This window comes from Acanthaster planci, linkage group LG01, assembly GCF_054643075.1.
Source record: "Acanthaster planci isolate LZ-2023a linkage group LG01, COTS_SCS, whole genome shotgun sequence".
NCBI classification, from domain to species: Eukaryota; Metazoa; Echinodermata; class Asteroidea; order Valvatida; family Acanthasteridae; genus Acanthaster; species Acanthaster planci.
The window spans coordinates 25,401,373-25,427,487 of record NC_141777.1 but is presented as its reverse complement, the minus strand read 5'-3'; the positions used below and the strand labels follow the sequence as shown (position 1 = coordinate 25,427,487).

The window sequence follows — 26,115 nt, the reverse complement described above, 5'->3', positions numbered from 1 at the left end:
ATTTTAAGGGGATGTTTATAATGGGAGGGGATAGTGACAGTCTGTATAGGAGCAGCAGCGGCTAAAGATCATTGAGATAATGATGAAAGTGATCTTTAGAAGAGAGCCGAAAAGAAGTTACCAAAACATGAGATGTCGTCGTCCAAATACGCATTAGTTATTATTTCGTACAACGTATTACGTGCGCCTCTATGTTGAAATCAATTCAGACCCCAGAGGATTCCTGCATTTGCTGTTTACTGTGTCCCCTTCCACTTAGCCCTGATTGCAAAATGCAGCTTTATATTCAACCTCACATCCGTGAGTGGGGGGGGGGCTCGGGGGTATGGACACGCGGGACGTGCATGTTCGCCAGTCCTCAATATACGCGGCTAATGAAGTTATGGAAGGCGATACCGCATGTGATCTGCGATAGCATCGTGAGCCCTGCACTGTTTTTGTTCGGCTTTCACATTATACTTGGGTTTATAATTGCAAATAGCCCCAGCAGTGTCTGGGCAACGCTCTACCGTACATCAACGTTGAATCATTGACCGTCTGCAGTATGTGGGAGTCAATCGTCAGTGTCTCAAAATCATGTCCACCTCTCACATCCATGGGTGTCGCGAGGGGAAGGGGTGCTCCCACCCCCAAAAGGATTTTTTTCAATGAACAAAGCTGGCTTGATTCCAAAGACAATTATGATATAGATTTTCTGGCATCTTATTAGTAATTATTAATTTACCTCTTTAATCTACTTCACGTTTCGGCGCCATTTCTGTGCTTAGCATTGCCCAGGTTGGCAGTTAAATATTTGTCCATACAGGAAACTTCAAATGGATTGTTGGGGAACAAACAGTCACTTCTGCTTGTCAAGATTTTTCATCTTTTCCATTTGTTCGCGCGTTATTGAGGACACGGATAACTTGTCATGTTTGTCTTGTCATATTATGCATGTGTCAGCAGATATAATCTGTGAAGCAAAATGACGTCATTGTACATGTACATTGAACTGTGGTCGTGACAGGACCACTTAATGTGGAGCATTCTGTCAACTGAAAAGCTTGCTTGTGAATTGAAGTTTGTCACGGCACGGTCAAGGGTACAGGCCAACAGATGGCATATGGATTATTCCAGTATTTGGTGTCTACAGTTTCAAATTGGCGTGATATTTCCGGACGATTTCCACACTCGTTTTCAAGGATAATTTTGTGCAAGCATAAAATACATAGGCCTACTTGAATGTATAGGCCTGTTTGTTTCAGGCGGATTCTGATCGCGATCAGTGATATGACGTTGGTTCACTGACACCAGAATCCATCTAATGGATAGAGCGAACCAGCTGTTTGATCCACTGATCGAGATTCAGATCCGTGTGAAACAAACTGGCCCTAGATATCCATACTGCGATGGATTCAGAACCAAATTTTCGATAGTCATTTTTCTAGGGAGCCGGGGGGAAACTGGAAATTTGTTTACGCAACCTTTTAAAACCTGTCTGAGGGTTTAAGTTTAATTTTAGTGGACTTTTAACACACTTTTTACCTTCATTACCTTTAATCTCTCCTTTCTCTATTTTTCAAAGTCACTCGGTCATGCAGGGTTTTTTTGGGGGGGGTTGGCCCGTTGCCCCCCCCATTATTTTCACCTGCGCCAATCCTGAAGCTTGTATTTCCTAAGTCTAGGTGGAAATCCCAAAGTATGAGTCTAACAAAGTGTCAGAGATCAGGGTATCACCATCTTCGGGGGACAGATGCCACCGGGTTTTGATGAACCGGGCCAAGCAGGTGCCCCTTTATTTTGTCGGAAGCCGATTCGAAGCACGGTCGTCCACGCCATCAAACATCTCTCGCCCGCTCTTCAGCTTGGCGAGGAATATTCATTGCTCCCTCGAGGTGCTCTCGAGTCCACTCTCCACGCTTTCTATCGAGGCTTCAAAACACCGACATTATGGCCAGCACCGTAAAAAGGGATCGTGTCTCCGTCCTCCATCCATCTTGGACTATAGACTTGCTCACCAGTCTTTACCTGCAGCGAGGCACTAACGTGCTTCAGAGTGAATCCCATACTGCCTTGGTTTAAAGCTGCTATTTTTTAAAACGAATTTTACATTGAAAATCTGGATGCACTAGTCGTCTCTGTGGGTGGAATTCTCTTCTATCTACTTTTCCTTCCGTTGGGTCAAAAAAGTACCATTTAAGCGAGTCAGATTGGCACAGTGGTTTTTTCCTCGCCTTTCACCTCTTCTTCCTGCGTTCGATTCCCGGCTTGGTCAAGATATGGATTAGGTTTTCAGTCCCTACCTTATTCCGCGGGTTTTACCCATGCAGAATATTCTTGTGGGATTTTCCCCACCTCTAAAATCGTAACTGCTTCCCGTGCATTGTCTCTTCTCCACAGATGTGGGCAAATGTGGGTCGTTTGTCGGCTTCCTGAGACGCCCTTGTATACCTTCGATTCACGTTAAATCGGAGGACCTCCATGGAAAACAATGCAAATGACTTTATCTAAAGTTGCCCGATTGTGAATTACTTAATGCAAATGGTATGGAAAAAATTTATTAGGTCAAGCATTATCAAGGCAGATCCAGGTTCATTAGTTATGCTGAACAAGAACATAATAGGACCATGGCCCCTGTGTCCCTTTGGATGTCTTTTCCTATGGTGTTCTATATCTGCCATCTCGGATCTTTCATCTCGGATTGTACCTATAGTTCCGCCAGTTGGTATATTATTACAAAGTGATAAAAAAAAAACTTGTCACAATCAGTAAATGCACACCTGTTTTTCTCCCTCCATTTTAAAAATCTGAACCGAGCCATTCATTTGTTTTTGGATGAGTATCGTCGTCTGGCAAATAATCTATTAAAAAAAATTAATCCTTTCCAAATGAACTGACTGAAATTTCATGCTCCCCGGAGATGTACACTCAACTCCTTTGTATTCAACGTTGGTTCTGTGTTGTGATGTGGGCGTTTGATGTTTTTTTGCGGATGGACCACACTGTGTGGAATCGCTCACTTAAAAAAAGGGGTGCATTTTTTCAATTTTTCTTCGCAAACCTTCAATTATCAGTTGCAATTTTACTTACCAGCTCAGCTGTTCTACAAAGAGATGATCAAGACCTGGTGACCACTATAATTAAACACCGTGAAGAGTTTGAAGGTGGAGTGCCTTCTATGTGCTCTCCGAATCCACAGGGGAAATAACATGCAGTGCCAGTCCACACTGTACTGGCTCACCTCTCGGTGAATTCCCATGCACTGATTAATGCGCCTGTCTCTGCTTGCCGGCAAAAAAATCAATATTGTCTTCGCACACGCGACATCAGGCTTCAAGGCGGCTAATTAAAGAAGCCCACTTCCATCAGTTAAAACGGTATCTCCCGTCCAGTGGGGGCCATGTAGAAATAAATTTGTCAGTTGAAAACACGTATACTTCATAAGCATTCCTTTGGGGTGAAAAAGAAAAACCGGACTATGGGAGGGGGTCGTTTCCCCCGTACCCGACTCAATATACTTTGCACGTTTGTTACGCAACATAAAGACGCAAGGAAATACAACGTTTGAAAATTCAAGACAAAGTTTTCCCGTGGCATTTTTTAAAAGGACGGTCGTTTTCAGGGGCAGACACGTTTTAAATTGGTCAGTCATGTTACACAAAGCTGAAATCTGGTTTGCGAACCTTCTCGTGGGAACTCCCAAGAGGTAACAGATGGACACGGCTGCCGGGCGGCGCCGCTGTCTAATGAAGGCGAAGGCGAGTTAAATCAGAGCGGGCCCAGTTTCGCGGAAATGCACCGTACTCTGCCACTGAGAGGGAACACTCGGCGGTAAATCGACGCTTCACCTGACGGGAAGGCCGGCACAGTGAATTGATTGCCCGACTAGAAATGCGCCGACAGGCGCTAATCAAAAACTTATTCGCCGGCATACGTGTCCCCGAATGAGTGCCAGCTCACGATGTTGCTGCTTTTACCGCCCCTAAAATGCTCATGAAAATAAAATTATTATTCACAAATTCAAATATGTTCCGCAAAAGTGGATGGCAAATCAAGAACATAGCTCTCAGACAGTGAGTCTCCAAACTCAGTACGGCAGCCTGACGCTATGAAATTCAAATTATTGGTCCCCAACAAAACATGACTTTTAAATACGCACCTGATTTTCACGATAAATGTGTTAACACATAAATTGCATTTGACCGTAGTGATTAATCCCACCAAACCTCAGGATGACAAACCCGGTACCATTCTTTTGCTTATTGCTTTACATAGAAGACCTTATTTGTTAGCAGAGGCGTAGCCACGGGGGGGGACGTGCCCCTCCCCATTCCCAGTGCCCGAGATGCCCCCCCACTGAAAAAAACAGACGAATGGATATTGAACAAGGCTAACAAAAACATGCCCCAAAAGCCACATCACTGAAAGCTGGTGCCCCTCCCCAAGATGCTGGTGCCTCTTTGTGCCCCCCTTAGTGAAATCTAGGCTACGTCACTGTTTCTTAGTACTTCGAAGCTATATGTACATTGCAGTTCAAAACTCTCATAGAACGAATGCTAATGTTGAGGTTAAAAACTTTAAAACTTTACTGGCTTCGGGCCCTCTCTAAACTGCAAGTTGGCAGTATTGGTATTTCCCTTTGCAGTATGGGTTTCGACGATCGGTAGAGGGTGCAGGGAATTACTCACCACACCCTTACCTCACTTTGCGCTGACTCAGTGTCTCCACGGAGGTAGTAATGTGTGCTGGCATTTGCCACCCCATCCCCCTCCCTGTCCCGTCTCCCGTCGTTTGAGAAACGATCGACCGACATCAGCGCAAAACAGCACCTATGACCAGGAAGTCTAGATGGCGCTATCTAGACAAATCTTGGTCTGGTCCCCGTCCCTATTATAGGGACCGATACAGCTGCGGTTCAGCGAGTGCGATTAGCCCTGGTGATTTGGATGCTCAATATTTTAATTTTTTGTCAGGCCATTGGCAATGGAATACTTTTCAACGGGAGGCGAATTAAACACAAGTACCTATCCTTGCTAAGCCTTTGTTGGTCGCAGTGTACATTAGTCGGGTACAAATCAAATACAGGGAGGGAATAATTCAATAGAAGCCATTTTCAATTTGCGTACACTTGCGCGCTGATATCAAGGAAGGAAAAAAATCCCTTCTTACTGAATTGTGAGGAGACGGGGCTGAGGAGACGTGATCGAGTTGTCAAAGACCGACCACAGTTCAATTACTCTCGCACCCTGGAATTTATGTTCAGAAGCAAGGCACGTCAAAGATCAACCACAAATCAAATTGATTGTTGCCACCTTGCTCCAAGTTTGTCAGAGTAGCAAGCACATGAGTGCAAAGCAAAGCTTAGAACTCGGTTGACTGCGATCCTTTAACAAAGTTCTAATGAGTCGCGGCCGATCGCTGTTTGTCCGTGGCAGTGCGCCCTCACAAGGTATGTTTTCAACCTGGTCAAGACGAGTCACATGAGGGCCCACTAATAGGTTCCCTGCAGGTTGAAGATCAGTACATAAGCTGCCATAAACACCAGTGATAAATACCCCCACTTCAAAAAATCAGGAAACTACAAGTTTTTCAGGTGTTCAAAACACATATGAAATTAAAGCTCATTTCCTCATCTTTCATTTTCCTTTCAAGTTTCAGTGGCTTAATAACCGATGAGGTTTGAAGATACTGTGGCGGTCTCGCCTTCGTCCTTGTAGTCTGCTACCCGGTCGGGCCAGCCCACGTCAGCGAGCGGTCTAGCTTTAGAAGGCCAGTAACGCCGATCCGTTTTGGCGGCAGTTAACCGCCTGGCCCGTAGCACACCACTCGTGGCAACCAAACCCAAGGGTCAGTTTTAGCCTCGACGAACGGGGACAATAACAACTGGGCAGATGCAGTTGATGCAGGGCCACACTTCTTCCGTTTTCACAACAACAAGCGCCTTCACAGAGGCGCTTCATCTAAGTCACAACTATATTGTTCTCCGGCACAACAACGTTTTGAAATTACATGTAAATTTCTGATTCTTTCAGGATTCGAAATGGACAGTCATCAATATTGACTTACTATCAATGCGACAATGTGATTGGTGATCAGTAAGGTGATTTATGTCTTGATTATTTACATTACTATGCCAATCTCACACTTGAGTACAGTGTTTCTTTTCCGCGCTTACACACAATTAGATCGTCAAAAACACCAGTTTACTCAGGTCGACCACCAGGTGGGAAAAGAGAGCGAGTCACGCCTGCTGCGCGTCTTTATAGGGACTGATACGCTTAATTGGTACACTGAAATAATTATACAAACAGACATATAGCAGCCGGGAACCACCAATGGTTCACTTACAATCCGAAAAACCGGTATTGATACTGCATTGCGTTACAACATTTCTTTCCACAGACAATCAACCCTCAAAACAGTCACAAGGCCCATCGCCATTTTGAAAATCAATGCCTACACTCCATTGTATAAAATAGAGCAATTTGGAGGACCCTGTTTGGTCCGATACTTTCAGAAATATAAGCTGGCAGTCCTGTTGGTAGATGCAATCCGCCTCCTTTACAAACTGTCCAGTCCACGTGGCAAAAAATGCTCTAACAGCAGATAATTTTTGTCAGCCAAAAAATCGTGATTTGGTCCGCGCAGGCAATGTTGGGCCTATTTATTGGCCTGCAACCTGCAGGGTGCACCTATGTAATTAGGCCAGAAATCTGTCCGCTGAGTTCATTCATAAAAGTAATACACTGGAGAGATTATTAGAAAGTTCTGAGAGTCATGGAATTGGGGAATTGAAGAAATATCGCACTAAACCTCTGGCCTGGACTTTGGGCTTCCAATTCTGAGCAATTTGGATGCAATCTGGTCAGAAAGTGGTACTTTTGAACCATTTTGCAGAGGTGTACGTTTTCGAAATGGTAAGTTTTCCCAGTTGGGAAATATCCTTTGTTTTAGGGGTGATCATACTTTGGGTGAGAATATCTCAAAAAGTCATCGGTCAACCCACCAAAACTTTAATAAAAGAATATGAAAGACGACTAGGTCTATCATCATTTTTCTGCGCAACCTTAAACACCTGTGAGAGTTGTGAGTTCCTCGTTCTAAGGGCGCTGCACTTCAGTCTACTGTTGCTGCACTCCTCGTTTCGTGTTTCAAAATGGCCACTCTACAGAAGGATGGGCTATATTGGGAGTTTTTTCAAATCATGTTACCCATAGCTCTCAAGCTCTCACTTGCAGTCGGCATATAACTTATCCAGATTTGATACAGAATACTAATGGATATTAAAGCGCAGGAATATGACTGATTTTAAAGTGTTACATTATGACTAGCCTTTATTGGGGTTTGTTTTGCTGAGGCGACAGGTCGTGCTCACTGTAAGTCGATTTTGTAGACTCGTAACTACAATGTCTGTGCTTTGTTCAACACTCTGTAATTCAGGTGTACCACCTGTGTGCGTCTCATGGTGATGTCCCTTTCTGTACAGCCACGATTTCGTGTGATTATCGGCGACGAGCATCTACCTTTACAATTGAGAGATGCCAGAATGACGAAGTAGCCTCGAAAACTGGCAACATAAGCTTAGCTGTGTGGTGTAACGCCGTACTCGGACCATTCTTTATTGAAATATATAAAATTTAAAGTGACATGAGGCTTGCCACCAAATATTCATGGGACTACTATAATTATCTGGGGCCGACTGGAATGTTATGGAAATACACAAGATGTAGAATACTAACTGAACAAATGAACTCCTGCCAAGAAATATTGCGAATCAAGTCTTATTACATGAATTTCTTTTATCTCGTAAATAATAATATTCGTTGCCAGAAATGGCATAAGCGTCGCTAGAGGTAAGAGGGGTCGGCGCAAAATGGCAAAACCATAGATGACTAACGCTCGTATAATCAGTCATGACAGTTTCTGTAATACTGACGTTGAAATCGAGTCCTTTATTATACCATGCTACTAGCTTGCCGCCGCTAACGTCGTTGCCTGTTCGCGGGGAATCTTTTACTCGATGGAGATCAACATTGCAAACCTGTCCATGGAAAAGTGATATACATTTGGATATCTCAACTCAGCTGTTATAATCATGCAGGGTAATTTTGCCACCGGTATTCACTACAGTGGAAGTAATCAATTGCATTGCTTTCCTCTGATTGGGAGAAGCATACACAAAATGTCATGAAAGTTATACTCGATGGTAGCGCGACGCATGAGGGCAATATACTTTACTAGGAGCCCGACACGGACATCTGTGGAGCCTGAGTTGTTTCTAGAGAGAGTTGCGACATGAGTGTCTCAATTGTTGGAACCAAAATGGTGGATTATGCGTCAGTGCACATGGACAATTAGCACACAATAGCTGTTTGTCGTACTGCTCAAAATTTTATTCATTGTGAACAGCCATTTTGGTTCCAAAGTTTGAAGCTGGCGCTACTCTCTCTATATATTATGCAGCTCTGCTAGGAGCTTGATTCCTTATCTGTAGCAGTGGCGCTGATAGGAGAAGAATTAATTCACTCGTTCCCGTCGGCTGAAAAAGCAAGGCGACAGGGGGGCCACGCCTATGTTGATCTGTATTAAAACTAGTCATTACCATGAAGCTCTTTCTGTTTTAAATCCAACCCAAGGCAATCAATTTGTTTGGTGCGAAAGTTTTGAAACGTCATCTTTTTTTATAAACTTTAGTCATATATCACAAGCCTCATAACATTTAATTTGGCTGTCGACAAATTAATCAAGCTTCGCCAATTAATCACAGGGCAGAAAGAACCCTCGGCACACGACGACAGCTATATACACAATGACATTCCGCCAGTTTACACCAACATCCTTTGGGTATAGTATGACGATACGCGGGAACCAATTGCCCTGAAAAAAGTGCTATATTCGGATGAGCAGTTGTCTGCATTCAAGTCCATAATTAGGAGTAATGTTCTTGATTCAAAACAGTAATTGTAAAGTTTACTCTCGATACACAATCCTAGATGTGTGAATCCCAAAGGGATTCGCTTATGTTACCATCAACATCATGATTCATCCTCCCTGTCAAGCATTCGACATAAATCCCCTCCCAAAATGTAAAGGGATTTCAGAGTTCATTTAGGGCCTATCGACGTTTATGGCATTCTAGAAGAATAGATATGGGGCACGAGCAACTATAAGTTATCTGCAAATACGGCCCGCATGGCGACACATCGGTAGCCATCTTTGGGGCGCGTCCATTCTGTTCCGCAGGATTACTCATGGCTGTGTGCACTTACTGACAAAGAACAAAGTCAGATCTGAGATGACTGCTGTGTGATTGCAGAGTTTCACATATAACCCATCGGGTACCGTATTGGAAATTCTGAAAAGGCACATTTCAGAGAGCTCGTGCAAATATCAATTGTGAGAAACATTTAGAACCTTTTGCTCAGTATTTCATCAAATCAAGGTATTTTTTCATTTAAATTTTACCTCGTGTATTTACGGCCAAGAAAACCATGACCAAGGATACTCTAATGGATTTTGACTGTTCTGATGGATAAAACTCTTGCCCTCTTCATTGTCTGCAAAAGATGGTTCTTGCTGCTTCTCTGAAGGCTTTGTCTCTAAGTGAGTACACCACCACGTTCAGCCAACTGTAGCAGTACACGCTAAATTTGGCTACCTCCAGCACATAGGTGGACACGGGCCGGCCAGTGATTGCTAGGATCAAGACGATAGATGCTGGAATGAACGTGACCACATACACGGACACCACCATCAGGAATGTACACAGGGACTTCCTGCGCAAAGCCAGAGATCGGCTTTTGCAGACGTGACGGCCATTTTTGGTAGGTTGATTTGCGCGCCTGCCGCTGGCGAGTGGAAGGCTGCTCAGACGGACCATCGTCAACTGGCGGACAACGTGACGTCGGACAAGGACGAGGATGCGAGTGTAAATGGCCACGATGGTGAACAGAGGGATAAATAGGTAAGCACAGACCTGGAGCCACTCGAAGTGGTTGGTAGTATTGACGCTGAAGGACAGGCAAATCCCGAGTTCGTCGTGAAAGAAATCCGTCATGCCAGCTAGCGTGCCCGAAATGGCGGCATTCGCCCCGCATATCAGCCAGACAGAGGCCATCGCGATGTAGGCCCGTCGCACCGTGACCAGAGACCGGTGCCGGAATGGGAACTCGATGGCCACGTACCGCTCCACTGTGATCAGGAGCACGTTGAGAAGAGACGTTCCAGAAAACAGCGTGTAGAGTATGACGTGGACCACACAGAGAGACTGTTGGGACGTGTCCGTCATATCGACAACCAGCGACAGCAGCTGTACCGGGAGCGTGAAAAAGCCAATTCCAAGATCGGCAACTGACATGGAAACCACAAAGATACGGGTCACTTTCTTGATATCAGCAGCCCGCCACATGACGACAATACAGAAGACATTGCTCACTATAATGCCGCTAGTCAGAATGATAATAATCACAATGCGCCATGTCTGAAAAGTTTGGGGCATTGGCGTGACTTCCATTCTGTCAACTGAAGGTATTTGCTGATCAAGAGGTCTATCACAGGGTTAAGATTTCTTGGCGTTAATTCCGAACGCCGATTACAAGAGACAGATTCGCCAGACGAAACCTATGCACAATTTGTGAAGGTAACAGCCCATATATCGTGTCAAAGCGTGTTCCGTGCTGCTTACGCCAATGCCTGTACAAGCTCACAGGGTCCGTTGCACCTATCTGACTGTGCCACCCTCATCAGTTTTCTGGAATCGATTCCCTCGGTGACAACTGCTGAACATGCACTAATGGAAAAGCAATTCATCAACGAATTACGATCGACTTGTAAGGATGGTGACAACCTTTTTAATCACTTTGTCGTTTCAGCGAATAAACCGCTGCGAAATTTACCTCTTACCCAAATAGAGTCGACACAACCCCCGACTCTCTTCCGGGGTCTACGTGACCACGACAATAGATTCATCAACGCCGAAGGAGAAGATAAACGCACAGTACTTTTTCTGTAAGGCTTTAGTATCAGAGTGTCTCATATATCGTATTCACCACCATTAGACCAATTACACGTGTGACTGACTGAGGCTTTTAGTGCCTCGACGTGGAGGGTATCAGTCCGTAATGCCACATACCTTGCTTGTCACTTTGTGATAGGGTCTCTATGACGATGCAATTTCTCCTTGCTTGATAATTGAAACACAAGTTATCTAATGCCCAATTTTCTAGCCTAGCACTGTACTTAATAACTCCAAAGATATTTGATGAACTGTCGCTGATGTTTGGTACCGCGCAAATCCTCAACGCAAATCGAAAAAGTTATTCTTGGTACACACTTTCGTGGTATTGCCTGGTTTAACAGACGACGTTGGTTTGTATACTCAAACATATAGGTAGCGTTAACTTACACCGAATGGCCTTCGGACAGGGATGAATCCAGAATCAAATTTTCGGGAGCCAACATTTTTTGGCGTCGTCACAAATTTGCACGTCTCTTTCTATAATCTTTGATAGCTTTGCTGATGGGGTGTGGCTAAATTTAGAGGCTCTTTATGCACTTTTGGTAGGAGGGGTTAAATTGTCCCCCATATCGCGTTTGTTACAATATTTTTCCACAACAATATATGCTGGGGGTGGTCACTGTTGCTCGTTCCCAAGATAACTATAGTGCATCGGGTCGCTTTTAAAAACTGTTCACCACGTCACCATTTTCACCAAGTACCACACGACTTATACTAAGCTTCGTGAAATGTTGAAGAATCGTGCCAATAGAATTTATTTCCAATAACGAAACCGTGGATTCCCTTCAAAAAAACGTACGGCACTATGGCTCGCAAGCCAGTGACGAAAATGGAGCTTTGGTCAGATTTAGAAGTAGGAGGAAAACCCTGGAAAATGTTACGGGTGGAGTCTAAAAATCGGGTAAACTGAATGTTCAATCAACACACAAAGGTATCCACCTCGAGCAGAAGCACCCTGTCATCGGTTGAATGGTCGAGAGTTTTTATTTCGTTGGTAGTGGTGCGACCGTTGTGTGCACTGCCTAGCCGTTCATGAACCTAAGAAAATAGCGCCCTCTCTTTGTTCAGCTCGAGGCCCATACTTTAGGCATGGCTGGGATTCCTACCTTTGATGCATGCCAACACAGACATTAATTAAATTTGACACTATTATAGTTGCAAAATGCTGGGCCAATTTACAAAATATGTCGGTTGCAATGGCGAAGATTGACTTCTTTAAAACTGAAGCATGCCGTTTAAACTCACAACCATGACTTTAAGCCAAGGTCTCCGAGGTGGACTGTTGGCTAATTTTTGTGAGCTCCAGTTAGATAATTGTTGTTTAGAATGTGCTATCTTTGAAAAGGTTCGTTTTTAATTACTTAGAAAATGGTCCAAAAAACCATGCCAGAGGTAATTCGTATAATATAACTCCCGAATTTGTGCGCACGCGAGAGGATGTTTGATCCAGGCCACTCAGGTTGAACAAACTTTGAGCTCAAAGAAATAAGACGTCACCGGCGCGTTTGGATGTAAACGAAAACCCAAAGATATAAACTGCTTCGAGAGATCTTTAGTTCCAGCAATCGCCATGGTCACATAACTAAAACATCTCTCCTGTTTCAGAACATTTCCGTAAACTGGTTAAAATTTTCCAACCCATCGTCATTTATTTTCGGGTGCTGTCGTCAATTTTCACGAATATTGTGCGTGTGTAAGCTGCTTTTCTTTGTAGATTTTCCTATATGTATCACATTAAAAATGTCTCAGTATAAATCTCCTCTTTTACCCAAGTTTGATTCTAATGACTGTTCACTAAATAACGACTGTGAGCACACCGCATTTACAAATGTAAGGGGCATCCCAGATTCAATTATTTAAACTTTACGGCGACTACCTTTCGCACATTATTGATACGACAGGAAACCATCCCAGAGACACCCTCCAATAATTAACCATTCTGTCAACAGAGGGCGATAGAAAGGCTGACACCATGTACACACTGAAGACAACGATCAGCATTATATTATGGGACAGCTTTAAAATGTGAATCCCTGATAGTTAATAATACATTGCAAGACAGAAATCCCCAATATTAAAAACCCTGTTTAGGCCTCTGTTGAAACCTGTAAAGGTATGTAGGTCTTCTGTTACCCTTTCACATGTCAACAGACGAACATTTTTTTTCCGGATAATCTTTTTTTCATACCACTTTCGCCATTACTGTAATATTATTTGTGCATAATGTCTCAGTATGACCATGGTCCTTTTCTGATCGTATGCAGGCACCAAGGGTAATATTAAATTAGTACTGAAAACCTTTGCGGGGAACAGAGAGTCAGGCATCGCCAAGCACCCTGACCCACATGTTGGAAGCACCGAAGAAAAGCCACCCTTGCACAAACTACCCCCTCAGCGTTAAAAAAGAGAGAGATAGGGTCGACGCATGAGCTCCATATTCAAATGGCCCAACTCCGCTAGACTGCACCCAACCGTTCAGACACAGGCCGACCCGTTAATTTCGGATGGATTTTTTGATCACAACTTTTGAGTACATGCATTAAGTCACTGAATTCTCCCTGACGACAAAGGCTGCTACACAAAGCCGTGTAAAAATTAGTTAAATCTAATGGCAAAATAACGCAATACGGATCATCATATTCTTTTATTAACTTTTAACTACAACTTCTCCTTCAGAAAAAAATATCTAATGCGTTAATTTTGAATAAAACAAAAACAGGTGATGGATAACAACATCCAACTTGATGGTACATGAGCCGTTCAGCTAAAAACATTTGTAATTCACTTAAAACACATCATTTGTGAGACTGATATGTCAGACCGAATTCCATGAAGCCAACATAATAATTAATATGCCCATTCCAGAGCCATAAAAAAGAGGATGCCAGCCTATTTTCCTGCCGCTTTCAATTTTCATATATCCCCTCGCAGACCACAACAAACATGGCCGTGCGTGTAATGAACACATCGCCGAAAAAATGTTTAATGAGTTTGAACTTTAATCTTTTATTGGAGACTTGGCTTTGACGGTGGCATAATATGCCGAAGCAATGGGAACACGTACGCCATTGACATTTCAATACCCAAAGAGCGCCTCGAGCATTGCTAACTATCAGCTATAGTACACGGGAGAAAAATTCCTCTCAATTGCAGCCATTAATGAGTAACTGCGTTGTTGGTGTCTCGGAAAAGTCATGATTGGTTTAGGCCCATGTATCACAGCGTTACCGAACCTCCAAATCCATGCCTGGCGAAAGAAGACAAAACAATTAGCGTGAGAACTAATTTCAGCACAATATTCCGCTTAAATTCATAAGTGACTTATTGTTTAATCAGCATATTCATACAACGATTATGGGTAGTCAAAGTGTAAATACACACAAGATTATAGGAAGCATAACAGAGAATAGTTTCCGATTTATATTGCATCGATTTCTTGTGCAGCGGGATAGGGGATTGTGCTTGGTGAAAATGGATCTTTATTAGAGTGTGCATTAAGTTTGGGGTCGTTCACCTTGAGAACGAATATTTATAGAACACGTCCCAATTTATCGACCACTGCACAGTTTGGATTCAAAATTTCAAGACAAGTGGGTAGCTCCATAAACCTACAAATTTTATATTAGAACTGTGTGGGTTCATGAAACGGGGAAAGGAAAGGACTAAAATCGGACACGATGGAATTCTGAAATTATTTGGGAAATGTTGGATTTAGGAGTTTGTTGCTTGATCAGACTAAAATCTTAAGGTGTATCTGTAGCCAAATGTCATGGTGCAAGACGGATTTTGTTTTGAGAGTTTGGAATATGGTAGGAATGTCACCCCTACTCTCAATAAAAATATAAATGTATCGAGTTGCCCAATTAAGTTAAACGCATTGTCAAAATGTCCTGATTACACCTGACATCTTGAGACCTATACTTTGATTTATCCAGGGGTGAGTTGAAATGAGCTATTTGCGTGAACTGAGCACAAAATACATTTGCTTTCCAGAATGATACTTTTAAAACAAACTTTGGGCTAGACAGTGGACAATCTATATGTATTTGTTGGATCCAGTGGTCTGAATGATGTGCTTATGGGTATGGTACAATTTGCACATACTTTATACGAATTTTCCTTTTTTTGTAGTTTTTCCACTGTTATTGTTTCAAGCACGCTGACACGTATGTTTCAGAGGGAAATTATTAACTGCGCATGTCCCATTTTTAGGGTAATTTGCATACGTAATAAGGGCCAAAAAAATCCGTGCCAGGCAAGCAGCTGCTTCATGTCATGAAATTTACGTGTTATTTTCACTTTTTGGAAATAAAAATACCTGCTCAAAATATTTTCATGGTAAGATAAGGCCTTTTCCTAACGTGGTTTTGTGAAATAGTACCAGAGTGTTCAAAACTAGCGAGTTTTGTGGAAAGCTCTTTACGTATAAGCTGTAGTTTGTTTCATGCGATTTTTGAAGGCTCGAAACAAAGAATTCAAATTTTCCTGATGTTTCAAAATGTGGGCTGTGGTGGAGAAAGATGTGAAGGTTTTAGATTTGCTGACGGTTTTGCGCTAGATTTTTTCTCTTCCCGACCAGACGCGTTTGCATATAGATCCAACTCAGCACCGATTCCGTTTATCCCGCACAATCTTACGACCTTGCGAGCTTACGAATTCAGTGACTTGGGAACGATGACGGAAACAAAAGTACAGTAAGTTAACATGAAGTTTATTATTGAAACCGAGGTCTATCTGTCATTATAACATTGCCAGGGATTGTATAAATTCACGTTACATCTCCCCAGTTTTACATGTGTGATACATGCATGAACCACATGAACATGCATGAACACTGGCTCTGACACGTTATTTCCATGTAGGCCTACGTGTACATGTACACCCACACATACAGTACATGTAACGTATAGTGTACATGTACATGTACATAGCTGTGTACGCGTGTATTTAAGTGTCACGTGCACGGTACGTGGTTGTATCGGTTCCATGCATGTGAAACACGTATAGATCGCGCGGAGGAGAAGTGTCTAAAATAACTCATGAAAGTCAAACAAAAAAATCTAGCTAGATAAAACTGATTGTATTGTGTAGTTGAGATTCTGGTCTGTCGTATGCAGTGTTTCGTTATTCTGGAAAAACTTCTAAAATTGAGAAATTAAGTGGGAAAAAGACCAAGGTCTTGCAAGAGATCGATTGAAAAGAGAAATAGTTTATCATACGGCAACGGTCACTATGAGGCTAAATTTCGTATTTATGCAGCATTTCTTTTCATGATTCTGCAGTGTTTTATTCGGTTCAAGCCTTCTAGAGCACATACAAGGAGTTTCAATGTGATCGTTTGTTAATTTTGTGCAAACGAAGTTTTCAAAACGAGAAGGCGCAACAGAGGATTGGCAAGTTGCTAAGGACAATTTCGTATGGTTCACGAGGGTCCGGTCGATTACCGCCACGCACGGTCGAAGTCGTTAATTTCCACACATCGAATGGGAGTGAAACATACGTGCTGAATATGGTAGTATTACGGGAAATCACCGTATAAGCCTTTATTACAGTGCATCTTGGGATTGACGCGATGCATTCTGGGACAGTAATATGCCTTCTGGGAGATGACTGTCACCTACAGTAAGTTTTCTTCACTTACTGCACATCCACTGCAGATCTGCAGACTGTTTGTATTTAACAACCTACTCGAAGACTTTCTTGTTGAACTTTGATTTATAGGAACATATGTACAAGGGGCTGCTTAAGCGTATCCATGTGAAACAAAGGCACAACTCCAAGATGGCCGCCATGTGAGACCTCTAAGCAACTCTAAGCAAAACGCTTGTTTAGTTTTTTTGTTTTCATAGGCGTGACTCCCTTTTTGAATCCTTACTCTACTTCTCATCTATGAAACCACCTTTCTTAAAACTGTTGCAGTGGCGTAGGCCTGTCCAGGTTTTGAATGGGGGGAGCAAAGTGGGATTTTTCTTTCGAAAAAAATCAGAAATCAGAAATCATCCAGAAAAGAAATCCCAAAGAAAGGTGATAGCAGCGGTTCGAAAGTTTGGTGCTTTCAGTTGCTTTAAAAAATGCCAATATGTCTCCAGGGAGACAACTCCCCCCCCCCATATGCCACTGAACCGTTGTTCTTGATGCACACACCTTTCAAGTCCATGTACACATACATTCGCATATAATGCACAAATCTGCCATGGCTTAGCACCATCATATTGATTGATAGTGCTTGCTTTGATGACCGTGACTCCCACTAGTCGCTTAGCAACCCCCATCTCCTCTTTCTGACAGTCTGCTATGACTCTCCAAAGACCCCAGTCCCGGGGCCTATCACAGTTCTGTCTCCACACTGCACACACCTTTGAGCCTGTGCACCCCCATTAAGTTCCTTGGAATCTCAGTGGAAATAAAAGTACCAAGAATTTCGAGCCTGATTGTGTGTAAAGTGATGGTAAAATTTACGGTGTGGTTGATATTGCTGTTGTCGATGGCAGAGGCGGCAACCCGATTGATCAGGAAATGATTTCTATAGTACTTAAGTTCCAAAGTATTTGGATGGTGAGTTCACGACCATCTATTACCGTCATTCAGTTAATAATTTAGGCGATTTATAACTTCGTGAAGGCTCATTAAAATGGCCCGGAAAAACTCATCTCAGGAAACGCTGACGTCACCTCTTTCACATCTCGAGAAAGCTACATCCCCTTGCTTTCTGCGTTCATTCGAAATCACCGCGGCAGGGCGCACACTTCGAAGGGCATAGGCGCGAGGGTGATACCCAGGTGACCCTTGAGGCTGAGGGGCGGCGAGCCCTCGGGCTTCCTGAAGGTGAACTGGTGGAGAAGGTGCGTGAAGAAAATGAAGAGCTCCATCTTGGCCAGTTGCTCTCCCAAGCAGATGCGACGACCTGCAAAATGATACGCAGAAACACTGACAATCAACACTATAGTGCATATCGGTTTATAGTTGTCATTTGGCTATGGGGGAAACCCTTGATCACGGTGCATATTGAAGTTATTTCACAGTTTCCCAGCGTTCAGTGAATGCGCAAGAGGGTCTAATTGCTTTTCGAACTGGAGATTTTGGTTAACGGACCTACAGTGCGAATAAGAAAAAAACAGTGCTCATCGGTTTGCTAAGGTGCGAATTTTCGGCCCCACTGGGCCTTCATCGGAGCTTTGGGGGGGACTAGTGGTTTGAATGCAGAAAAACTACTAGTCCCCCCACAGCTCCGATGAAGACCGGAAAATTCCGCAATTTAGCAAACCGGTGAGCACTGTTTTTGCTTACTTTGCCCCAACATTGCTGATCTTCAGTGCTCTGCAGTTTTCTTATACTGTACTTTGTTCATTGAAGTGCGGATATACGTTATATCCGTGAGTGGCTATGCTGTTATGTTTTCATTGGGCATCGTACAAAATGCCTCATAATCCGCCCCGAGCTGAAGTGCACCCCCAGCCGGCAAAAGAAAGGCAGGTGGTTATAAGAGGGTTCTTGCACGCGTTCTGCGTGCACGCAAAGACCATCCGAGTCATAAGTGACTTCGTCACAAAGGCGGACGCGCCATGATTCGCAGGCTCCAATTGGATGATCGCAGAAGTTGCGCGTTAACTTCCGGTTCCATGTAAACGGCGATCAATGTATGTAACTCTATGTGCAGTGCACGAACCGGATAAATTAGTACTCAGCGCGTACTTGTTATGCTCCTGAATACATTTGGGCGACTGTATTTCAGCATTTTGCCCTATAGAAACATTTAAAAGCCCCACCCTCGTCGAGTTCTGAGCCATGTCAAGCCGCACATCAGTCAGCATATTAAACTTTGGACTGCGAAGTGCGGAGATATAACATCCTATAAACAACCTATACCGGAACTAATTATTTTGGCCTCGGGAAACGGTCTAGTTCTTTAAAAAGTCTCTGTATATCGTGAGGAAAAACCGATAAGTTTCCCTGTTTAATTAACAACATGCTTTTCGTAGTAGAAAAAATGAAAATATACCTTTGTCTCAAATCTGGTGAACTAAAGTTCTTGCGTAACTCACCCGTACTAAAGGGAATTAACTCCTCAGGTTTCGTCACCTCGCCGTCTTCGTTTAGAAATCTCTCCGGGTTGAAATCCCATGGATCTGGGAAGAGCTGGGGGTCGATGTTGAGCGCCCAGTGATTGGCTACAACCAGGCTGCCTTTGGGCACCGTGTACCCCGCCAGGGTCGTGTCTTCGGCAGCCTTGTGCGGGAGGCCGAGGGGAACGATGTTACCCCGCCTCTGTAGTTCCAGAATGACGGCCTCGGTGTAGGGCAGGTTGCGCCTGTCGGACATTTGCGGCAGCCGCTCCCGTCCGACCACGCTGTCCAGTTCTCTCTGGACGCGGCCCTGGATCTCGGGGTGGAGCATCATGAACAGCAGACCCCAGCGCAGCGTGCTGGCCGTGGTCTCGGTGCCCGCCACGAACAGATCCGAGACGACAATGACGAGGTTCAGGACGCTGAGATTAGTGGGGATGTTTCGCTCCTCCTTGCTCTTCATCTCCCTGAGGTAGACGTCCATCAGATCGCGCGACTCCTCCACGTAGGAGTCACTCTGGTGTTTCTTCACGATGCCCATGACGAAGTCCATCACGTACTTCATGGTGGCGGTCATCTCCTTGATACTCGGCAGGAAACCCAGCCTGTTCACAAAGGGAAGGAACTGCATGGCTGCGCCGGCACCAATCAACTCCATGCTTCGATCCATGGATGCTAGCACACGCTGGAACTCCACATCGTTGTACTCGTAGCGCCTGCCGAGGACCACTGAGGAAATAACGTTGGACACGGCGTTGCCGAAGAGGTGGACAGGATTGAAGACTTCTCCTTTCAGCTTTTTGATCTCGGCCGTAAGGTGATTAGCCTCTGTGGCGATTTGATCCTCGAAGCACGCCTGCCCGACGCCGAAATTCCTAAAGACGTTCAGGATGAGTTTGCGCTGTTCCCTCCATGTATCTCCGGATGCAGTAGCTACTCCTGTGTGTGAAAACAAACATAATCAAACTTGGCAAACTCTTCCCTGAACTGCAAGCAATCAAGGATGATACAAAGATCTCGCACGAACAGCATAAACTTCGCCCCGAACAGAAGCACCCCGTCATCGGTTGAAAAGAGCCATGTTGGTCGGGACTGTTCGTTTTGTTGGTAACGATGCGATTGCATAGCTTGCGTTTCATAGTCGTTAGTGAGCCAGCGATGCGCAGTGACTACCAATGGAGCCCCGTTGCTAGCTCTTTTGGTCCAGCTCGAATCCCATTACATACATATAGGCTAGGTAATAATTCCGTGTGCCAAGTTTCTGTCGAAAATGCCGAGAATCCTTTCAGGACCTGGTCAAGTTTTCTCTTTAATCCCTAAAATCACATGAACCTGGCTGTAGTAGTCTCACTGTGCCACAGTTTAAGACTTGATGCTATTTATGTCAATGTCGGTTTCAGTAATCAAGAGAAAAGAAGTGATTTTATTACTGAAACAATGTGTTTAAGCGCTCCAGCTGCTTTTTGCATGTTTTTCTCGTCATTTTGGCTTCTACTCTCGGTATTTCTTCTTTGTTTGGGGGAAATTATTGATTTAGTACACGACAGTTGGTCCGTAAGAAAACCTCATTGTGTGCAGATTGACCAACTTTACTACAATTAACGACACTGCAGGTTTAGAACTTATACAGACATTTTCTCAACTGTAGGCCCTACATGTCGTCAGAACGACTTTGCCTTTAGGCAGTAGAACAAAAGTAAATGTTTTTGTAAGTATATAGTAAAAAAATGTCCAACTCTTTCCACAGTCAGTTGAGACAATTATAAACCAGAAATCACCTTATTGTGTCTTTACACCACGTTGTATCCCTGAAAACGGTAAATATGTGGCCCAGTAATTATGGCCACTTCTTCGAAACCACGAAGAAGCGCGATCGTCAACAATGCATGGATAAATATCGCACGTATGAACAACTGCCCCTAAGTCAGCTATCATATCGGCGCGACGTCCCACATCTGGTTTCATCATTTCGTATTATTCTCTGACCCGGGACGAGTTTAAGCCTTTGACAGGGCGGTTAGCCAAGATTAGCACAGCTATCGTACGTGGATTATGGACTGCACGTACGTCCATTAGCAATGGAACACATACGTTTCAAAAATTCCGCGAATTGCTAAAATGTTTGGACATGACACTACAGGCCTAGTGTTTAAAAAACAACGAAAAAAATATTAACCACATTTAACTTCGTAAACATTTTTGCAGGACGACCGAATTCAGTAATCCAAGTCATGTAGGATTAACAGCAAAAATAGACAAGTTCACTTGAATCCAAGACGGAAAAATTGGTTATTCCCCAAACACACACGAGTGTGAGTCCTGACTCAGCCAGAACTTGAACTAGTCCATACAATATTTAATGTCGCAATGACATAGGGCGTACATCAACTCGAATCGAGTTATTGACAAGCACAAGTCGAGTCTCCACTCACCCAATGTGGGGGTGTGTCATAATAATAACGTCTAGGCTCCACAAGTCAGAGGGTTCAAGTCCGACTAATTCGAATTTAAGCCTATTTTGCCACATTGGGGTGCGGACAGCACTGTTTTTTCCCCCGTCGTCCCGTTGGACCTACACGAGGACAACGCTGCTTGAAATGACGTTGGGTGGAAAGTGCTTTGGGGGTACACGTGACTTCCTCCATATCTCATTAAAAAGAGACAAGTGCACAAAATAAGGGAAAATGACCAGCACGTTCTCGCACCTTTAGAACCACCCGACCCCATTGAGCTATTCTACATTGTTACATTATCATTTCATAACAGCTTGCATGCATCCTACCCTGACAATCGAGGCCCCTTAAGACGGATGAAGCCATTTCTCTCATATGATGAATAATTCTTAAGGCCGAGTAAACGAACATGGTGACAACGACCTCGATGGAGACAGCGACGGGGAACACTCGCTACCATACTCATGACCCACATTCAGTATCTGACTGCGTTGCTATTTTGCATTATACATTCACATCCAGATCGCCACGCATTAAGTTGGATACTTCCTACTCATAGTTTTTGGTAATGAATATTCACTTTATAGATGTCAGATAATTATATATACAGACTCATGTTAATTATTTTTCGGGTTCGTTTCCAATAGCAAATGTATACTCTCAGGGCAGTTACAATCACGTGGTTCAAGGCTGATCTTGGAAGTCTTGTCACTTTTGGCCGGTTTCAAACAGTATGAGTTGGTTCGTACACCAGAGGCATTTTTCTATGCACTGAGCGAAAAGCGGTACCTTCCCGTGTAAGCGAGAAACGGCATTGTGGGGTCCCTGATTTTACCTAGCCTCTACATGCCCATGTTGAACGTTTGCTGTGCTAATGCATTGCCACACATTGACGTCTTGGATCCGATTTCGGATTCCAGTAAATTTAATTGCATCCTTGTTCTTGCGATGCCTTTCTGTCTCCCTTAATTAACAATGTCAGAGATCTGAGCGAGGACAGAGAGAGGGGAGCTTCCTGCAATTACACGGGCAACCGATTGGTTTATTAAAAATGAGAAGTAAACGCTTTTCCAGGCTTAATTATGAATTAAACTTTGACACACGCAAAACCATACGCTGACATTACAGCCTGCTTGACTAATCGAAGGCTGCAGCTATACAAGTAATATTGATCAACTGCTACGATGATCGCGTGTTGTCATGGAGTTTCAAACAGCTAAGATAATATCCTGTTTCATCAAATCTAAATGGACTGGCGGCAACCTTTTTTCTTGTTTCATAGTGTCATTGCGAATGAGTAACTCCACATAATTTGCATATGGTACACATTGGTCCCGCTGTAGGCTAGACTCCGTGAAAGTACGCTCACCCAACTCAGGCCGTTCTTCGCGGTTCGTGTTAGATTCAAGTACAAAAGACACAGTACTTTCCATGCACTGACACGTTAAGTACAACCCTCAGTTTGTAAATGGATTATCAAATCCTCGGAAAGGTTAAAGATCTTTTAGAACTGCCGTAGGATGTTTCACAGATAAGCTACGTGGTACACTTTTTAAAGCATCATATCTCTGTAACAGCAGCTATAATGACATCATAAACGGAAGATTACGCAGGATGTTACAAGCACTTTGGAAGCTCGACGGTCGATCGAGTAGCAGAACAAAATATGAAAACCACATGGTCTGCAAGGATGTGGCACGGTGGCACCAGTGGTCAGTGCGACGTCCTGATTAAGCGACAACTTTATTCATCAAAGGCTGTACATGTACGTGCTTAGTATGCCAAGTATTTTTCACAGGGAAACCAATGCAACGTAGTCGTATTTTGTTAAACTTTGTGTAGTAAATATTACCATGGTGCATTTTATTGCTCAATGATATTACACATCACGGAAACGCGCTCCTGTAGTCAGAACTGTCGGTCCCTGGTGTAAAAATCTCTTCAAGCACCCAACGTCTCCGCTTTCCGACACGTGTGCACCATTAACCTTGTAAATAGTACACAGTAGTTTGTTCCACCTGACCTTAAGGGTCATGCAGTGAACTTTTTACTTTTTTGTATACAATGTATCGCATATGGGGAAAAATAAATCATTTGGGATATATCCCCACTCGGTTTATAATACCTCGCCATGCCGCCTGCATTCATGGTACACAATCCCTACCTGCGTGGCAGTTTTTGTAACGAGGGCCCAGCACAAAAGCGCTGTAAGGACAGCCAAACAATGCCGCACTTTCGGCCGGTTTCTTTATTATCCTGAACACATGAGTGTAAGCCGATAGGACAGACACCACCTGTTTAATACGCCAGCTGCCCCGTTCACTATTTTCCAACCGGATAAGGCCCTATTCAGTGTCAAAATTATTGCACAATAAAATCATTTTTCAAAACCCACACGCACACTGGCTGGTTTGGCACCTACAACAAAATGGGTCCCCTGTTCACTGCGGTTTCCCTTGTTCTTCGACGGTACTGTGCGTGTGCTGCACGCGTGGAAAGTTCTTCAAACCGAAATGTAACAACAGTAGAGGATATAATGCACATTGTACAACCTGTTCTCTGTCCACTTTGAAACTGTCGGATGGAGAAAAAAAATCATGTCCCTGATGCTTCAGAATGCAAAATTAAAAGAAGAATAGTAAAATTACATTTTTTTGCTCCAAAACTATGGTCACACTAACCATAACTTTAATATATTAATAAGACAAACGGTGACGGGTGAAGTGATGTTTACCAACCTTCGGCACCATTAAATAGGTTTTGCAGAATATGCAGCTCCGGGCGATCACTCAAGGAAGGGTTGTTGAAGGCTTCTCGTATTGCTTTGTAGCCGTGCACTACCACCATCCTCTGGCCCAAGACATTCAGGCTGAAGATCGGCCCGTACTGTTTGGCCATCCGCATGAAGACTTCGTGGGGCTCATCCGCACCGGACGCAAAGGCGAGGGATGGTAGGTTCCCGATGAGGGGCCAACCCCAGGGCCCCGGGGGCAGAGTGTTGCTACCGAGGGGACGCCGACGGCGCAGGACCCACGACATCGAGAGGAAGACCACGACACCGATGAGGACTGTCCGTAAATCCCAGACATCAAGAATAGCTGACATCTCTACGTAGCCCATCACATCAGTAAGGCACCGCGCGCAAATCTCACCGTGCTTCGCGTTGACAAGCCGGCACAATAATGAGCTAGTTTATCCGGGGGTACAGTCCAATGGTCGCGTATCGGACAATCTCATACTTCAGCGTAGATAGCGTGGATGGAGCTGAAGTGCAGCTGTGTCGGGACCATTCGCTTGCACCTCACGCTGGAACAGCTCCCGCGCCATCACAGCGCCTAAATTGTGTTTTCTTCTAGGTTTTTTTTTCATTGAGAGGCATATTTGCATGATCAGTGGCGTCGCCGATTCGATTTGGGTAAATATATACACACAGTGTTTTGACAATTTTTGGCCTGCGGGGGACTGGACCGGGGAGATGTGTGGCGGAGATCATCATTATCATCCGATCACGTGTGGCCCTGAATTATTCACGGCTTTTTCTCGTTTCATTCAGGCCTACATGCTCCACATGTTTGCTTAATTTTTCTTCTCCCATCAAGGGGAAAAACACAAAACAAATATCACTGGCTGGCAGATCTTTTACATGCTGTATACCGTGTAAATTTGAGTTCGACGCGGTCTGCGGGAGAGGGAAAACAAGCTGAATGACCGCTATTGACACAAAAGCGGCAGTGCCAAGTCGTCGGGCACATCAGCTGTTTGCGTGTTGCTCGAGCGCAAACTCCCCCCAAATGGTCCTTTACAATAAGGCATGAGAAATTTTGTGTGTCAGATGAAAAAAATAAAGCTATACCAAAAAAATCAACTCGATAAAGGGGCAGGTGGTGGTGCCTAAAGAAACCAAATAGTCTTTCAGTCGGTTAGTTAACTTGCCTATACTAGTTTCCTGCCTGATATTTATAAGTCATCTGTCTTCACGCAGATAAATATGCCTTGCCATTGGACGTGAGCGAGTTATCCTAAATTTTATGCGGTTTCTAGCGAGCATTGTAGCTCTGGTTTCAGCAGGTCAGAACTGTTGGTGTGTTTTCTCGGAGACGCCCCGCGCAAGTATGTCGAGTGGTACAACAGTCCAAATGACAATAAATCAAAACGTCTTTGTTAGTGTCTTTCATTGCAGTGTTGACCTCACTGGTTCGTTTTTTATTATGATCCCAGCTTTTTGTACACCTTCCGCGGATGGAAGGTATTTACAAGAACAGGGACAAGATGGTTCTCTCTCTTGACAGCTTTGCCCACCATGCCGCGAGGTTAGTGGTGTGTATTTGTGTAAATCAGCCTCACAGTGTTCGGAATGCGAGGCCATTTGTGGTCTCAGGGGTATTTCCCCACGAAACCTCAGCTCCGTGGTGCATCTTTGTATCAAATATTAATGTTGATCGCTTTCTGCAAGCGGTCAAGTTTCGTTCGGATTATAATTATACAGGATATTTATAAAGCGCACGGGATGGAGCACACGGCGCTACCTCATTATTACCCCTGCTCAGAGGGCCATAAACATTCCAATTAGACCATCTTGGTTCCCTGAGGAGTACAGTGCTCG

At 44.0% G+C, this 26,115-nt stretch overlaps 2 protein-coding genes across 4 annotated transcripts; both read right to left on the bottom strand.

Moving 5' to 3' along the window:
* Nucleotides 1-9,529: 9,529 nt before the first annotated feature.
* On the bottom strand, nucleotides 9,530-10,387 carry LOC110975134 (adenosine receptor A3-like). The gene has a single exon (XM_022227274.2). It carries the CDS (start codon nucleotides 10,385-10,387, stop codon nucleotides 9,530-9,532), a length of 858 nt encoding a protein of 285 aa, XP_022082966.1.
* A 3,234-nt stretch (nucleotides 10,388-13,621) lies between these two features.
* Nucleotides 13,622-25,655, bottom strand: LOC110975237 (cytochrome P450 2J4-like). 3 transcript variants are annotated; one of them, XR_015427260.1, is made up of 4 exons: nucleotides 24,251-25,655; nucleotides 19,039-19,998; nucleotides 17,141-17,900; nucleotides 13,622-14,243 (listed from the first exon to the last, which is right to left on the bottom strand). XR_015427260.1 is itself a non-coding variant. In XM_022227545.2 (3 exons), the coding sequence occupies exons 1-3, from the start codon at nucleotides 24,630-24,632 to the stop codon at nucleotides 17,722-17,724; spliced, it is 1,521 nt and encodes a 506-aa protein (XP_022083237.2). In that variant the 5' UTR covers nucleotides 24,633-25,655; the 3' UTR covers nucleotides 13,622-17,721. The 3 variants fall into 3 exon arrangements, 1 of the variants encoding a protein (XP_022083237.2); XR_002597675.2 differs by having other exon boundaries at nucleotides 17,668-17,900; XM_022227545.2 differs by having other exon boundaries at nucleotides 13,622-17,900.
* Between the last annotated feature and the right edge of the window lie 460 nt (nucleotides 25,656-26,115).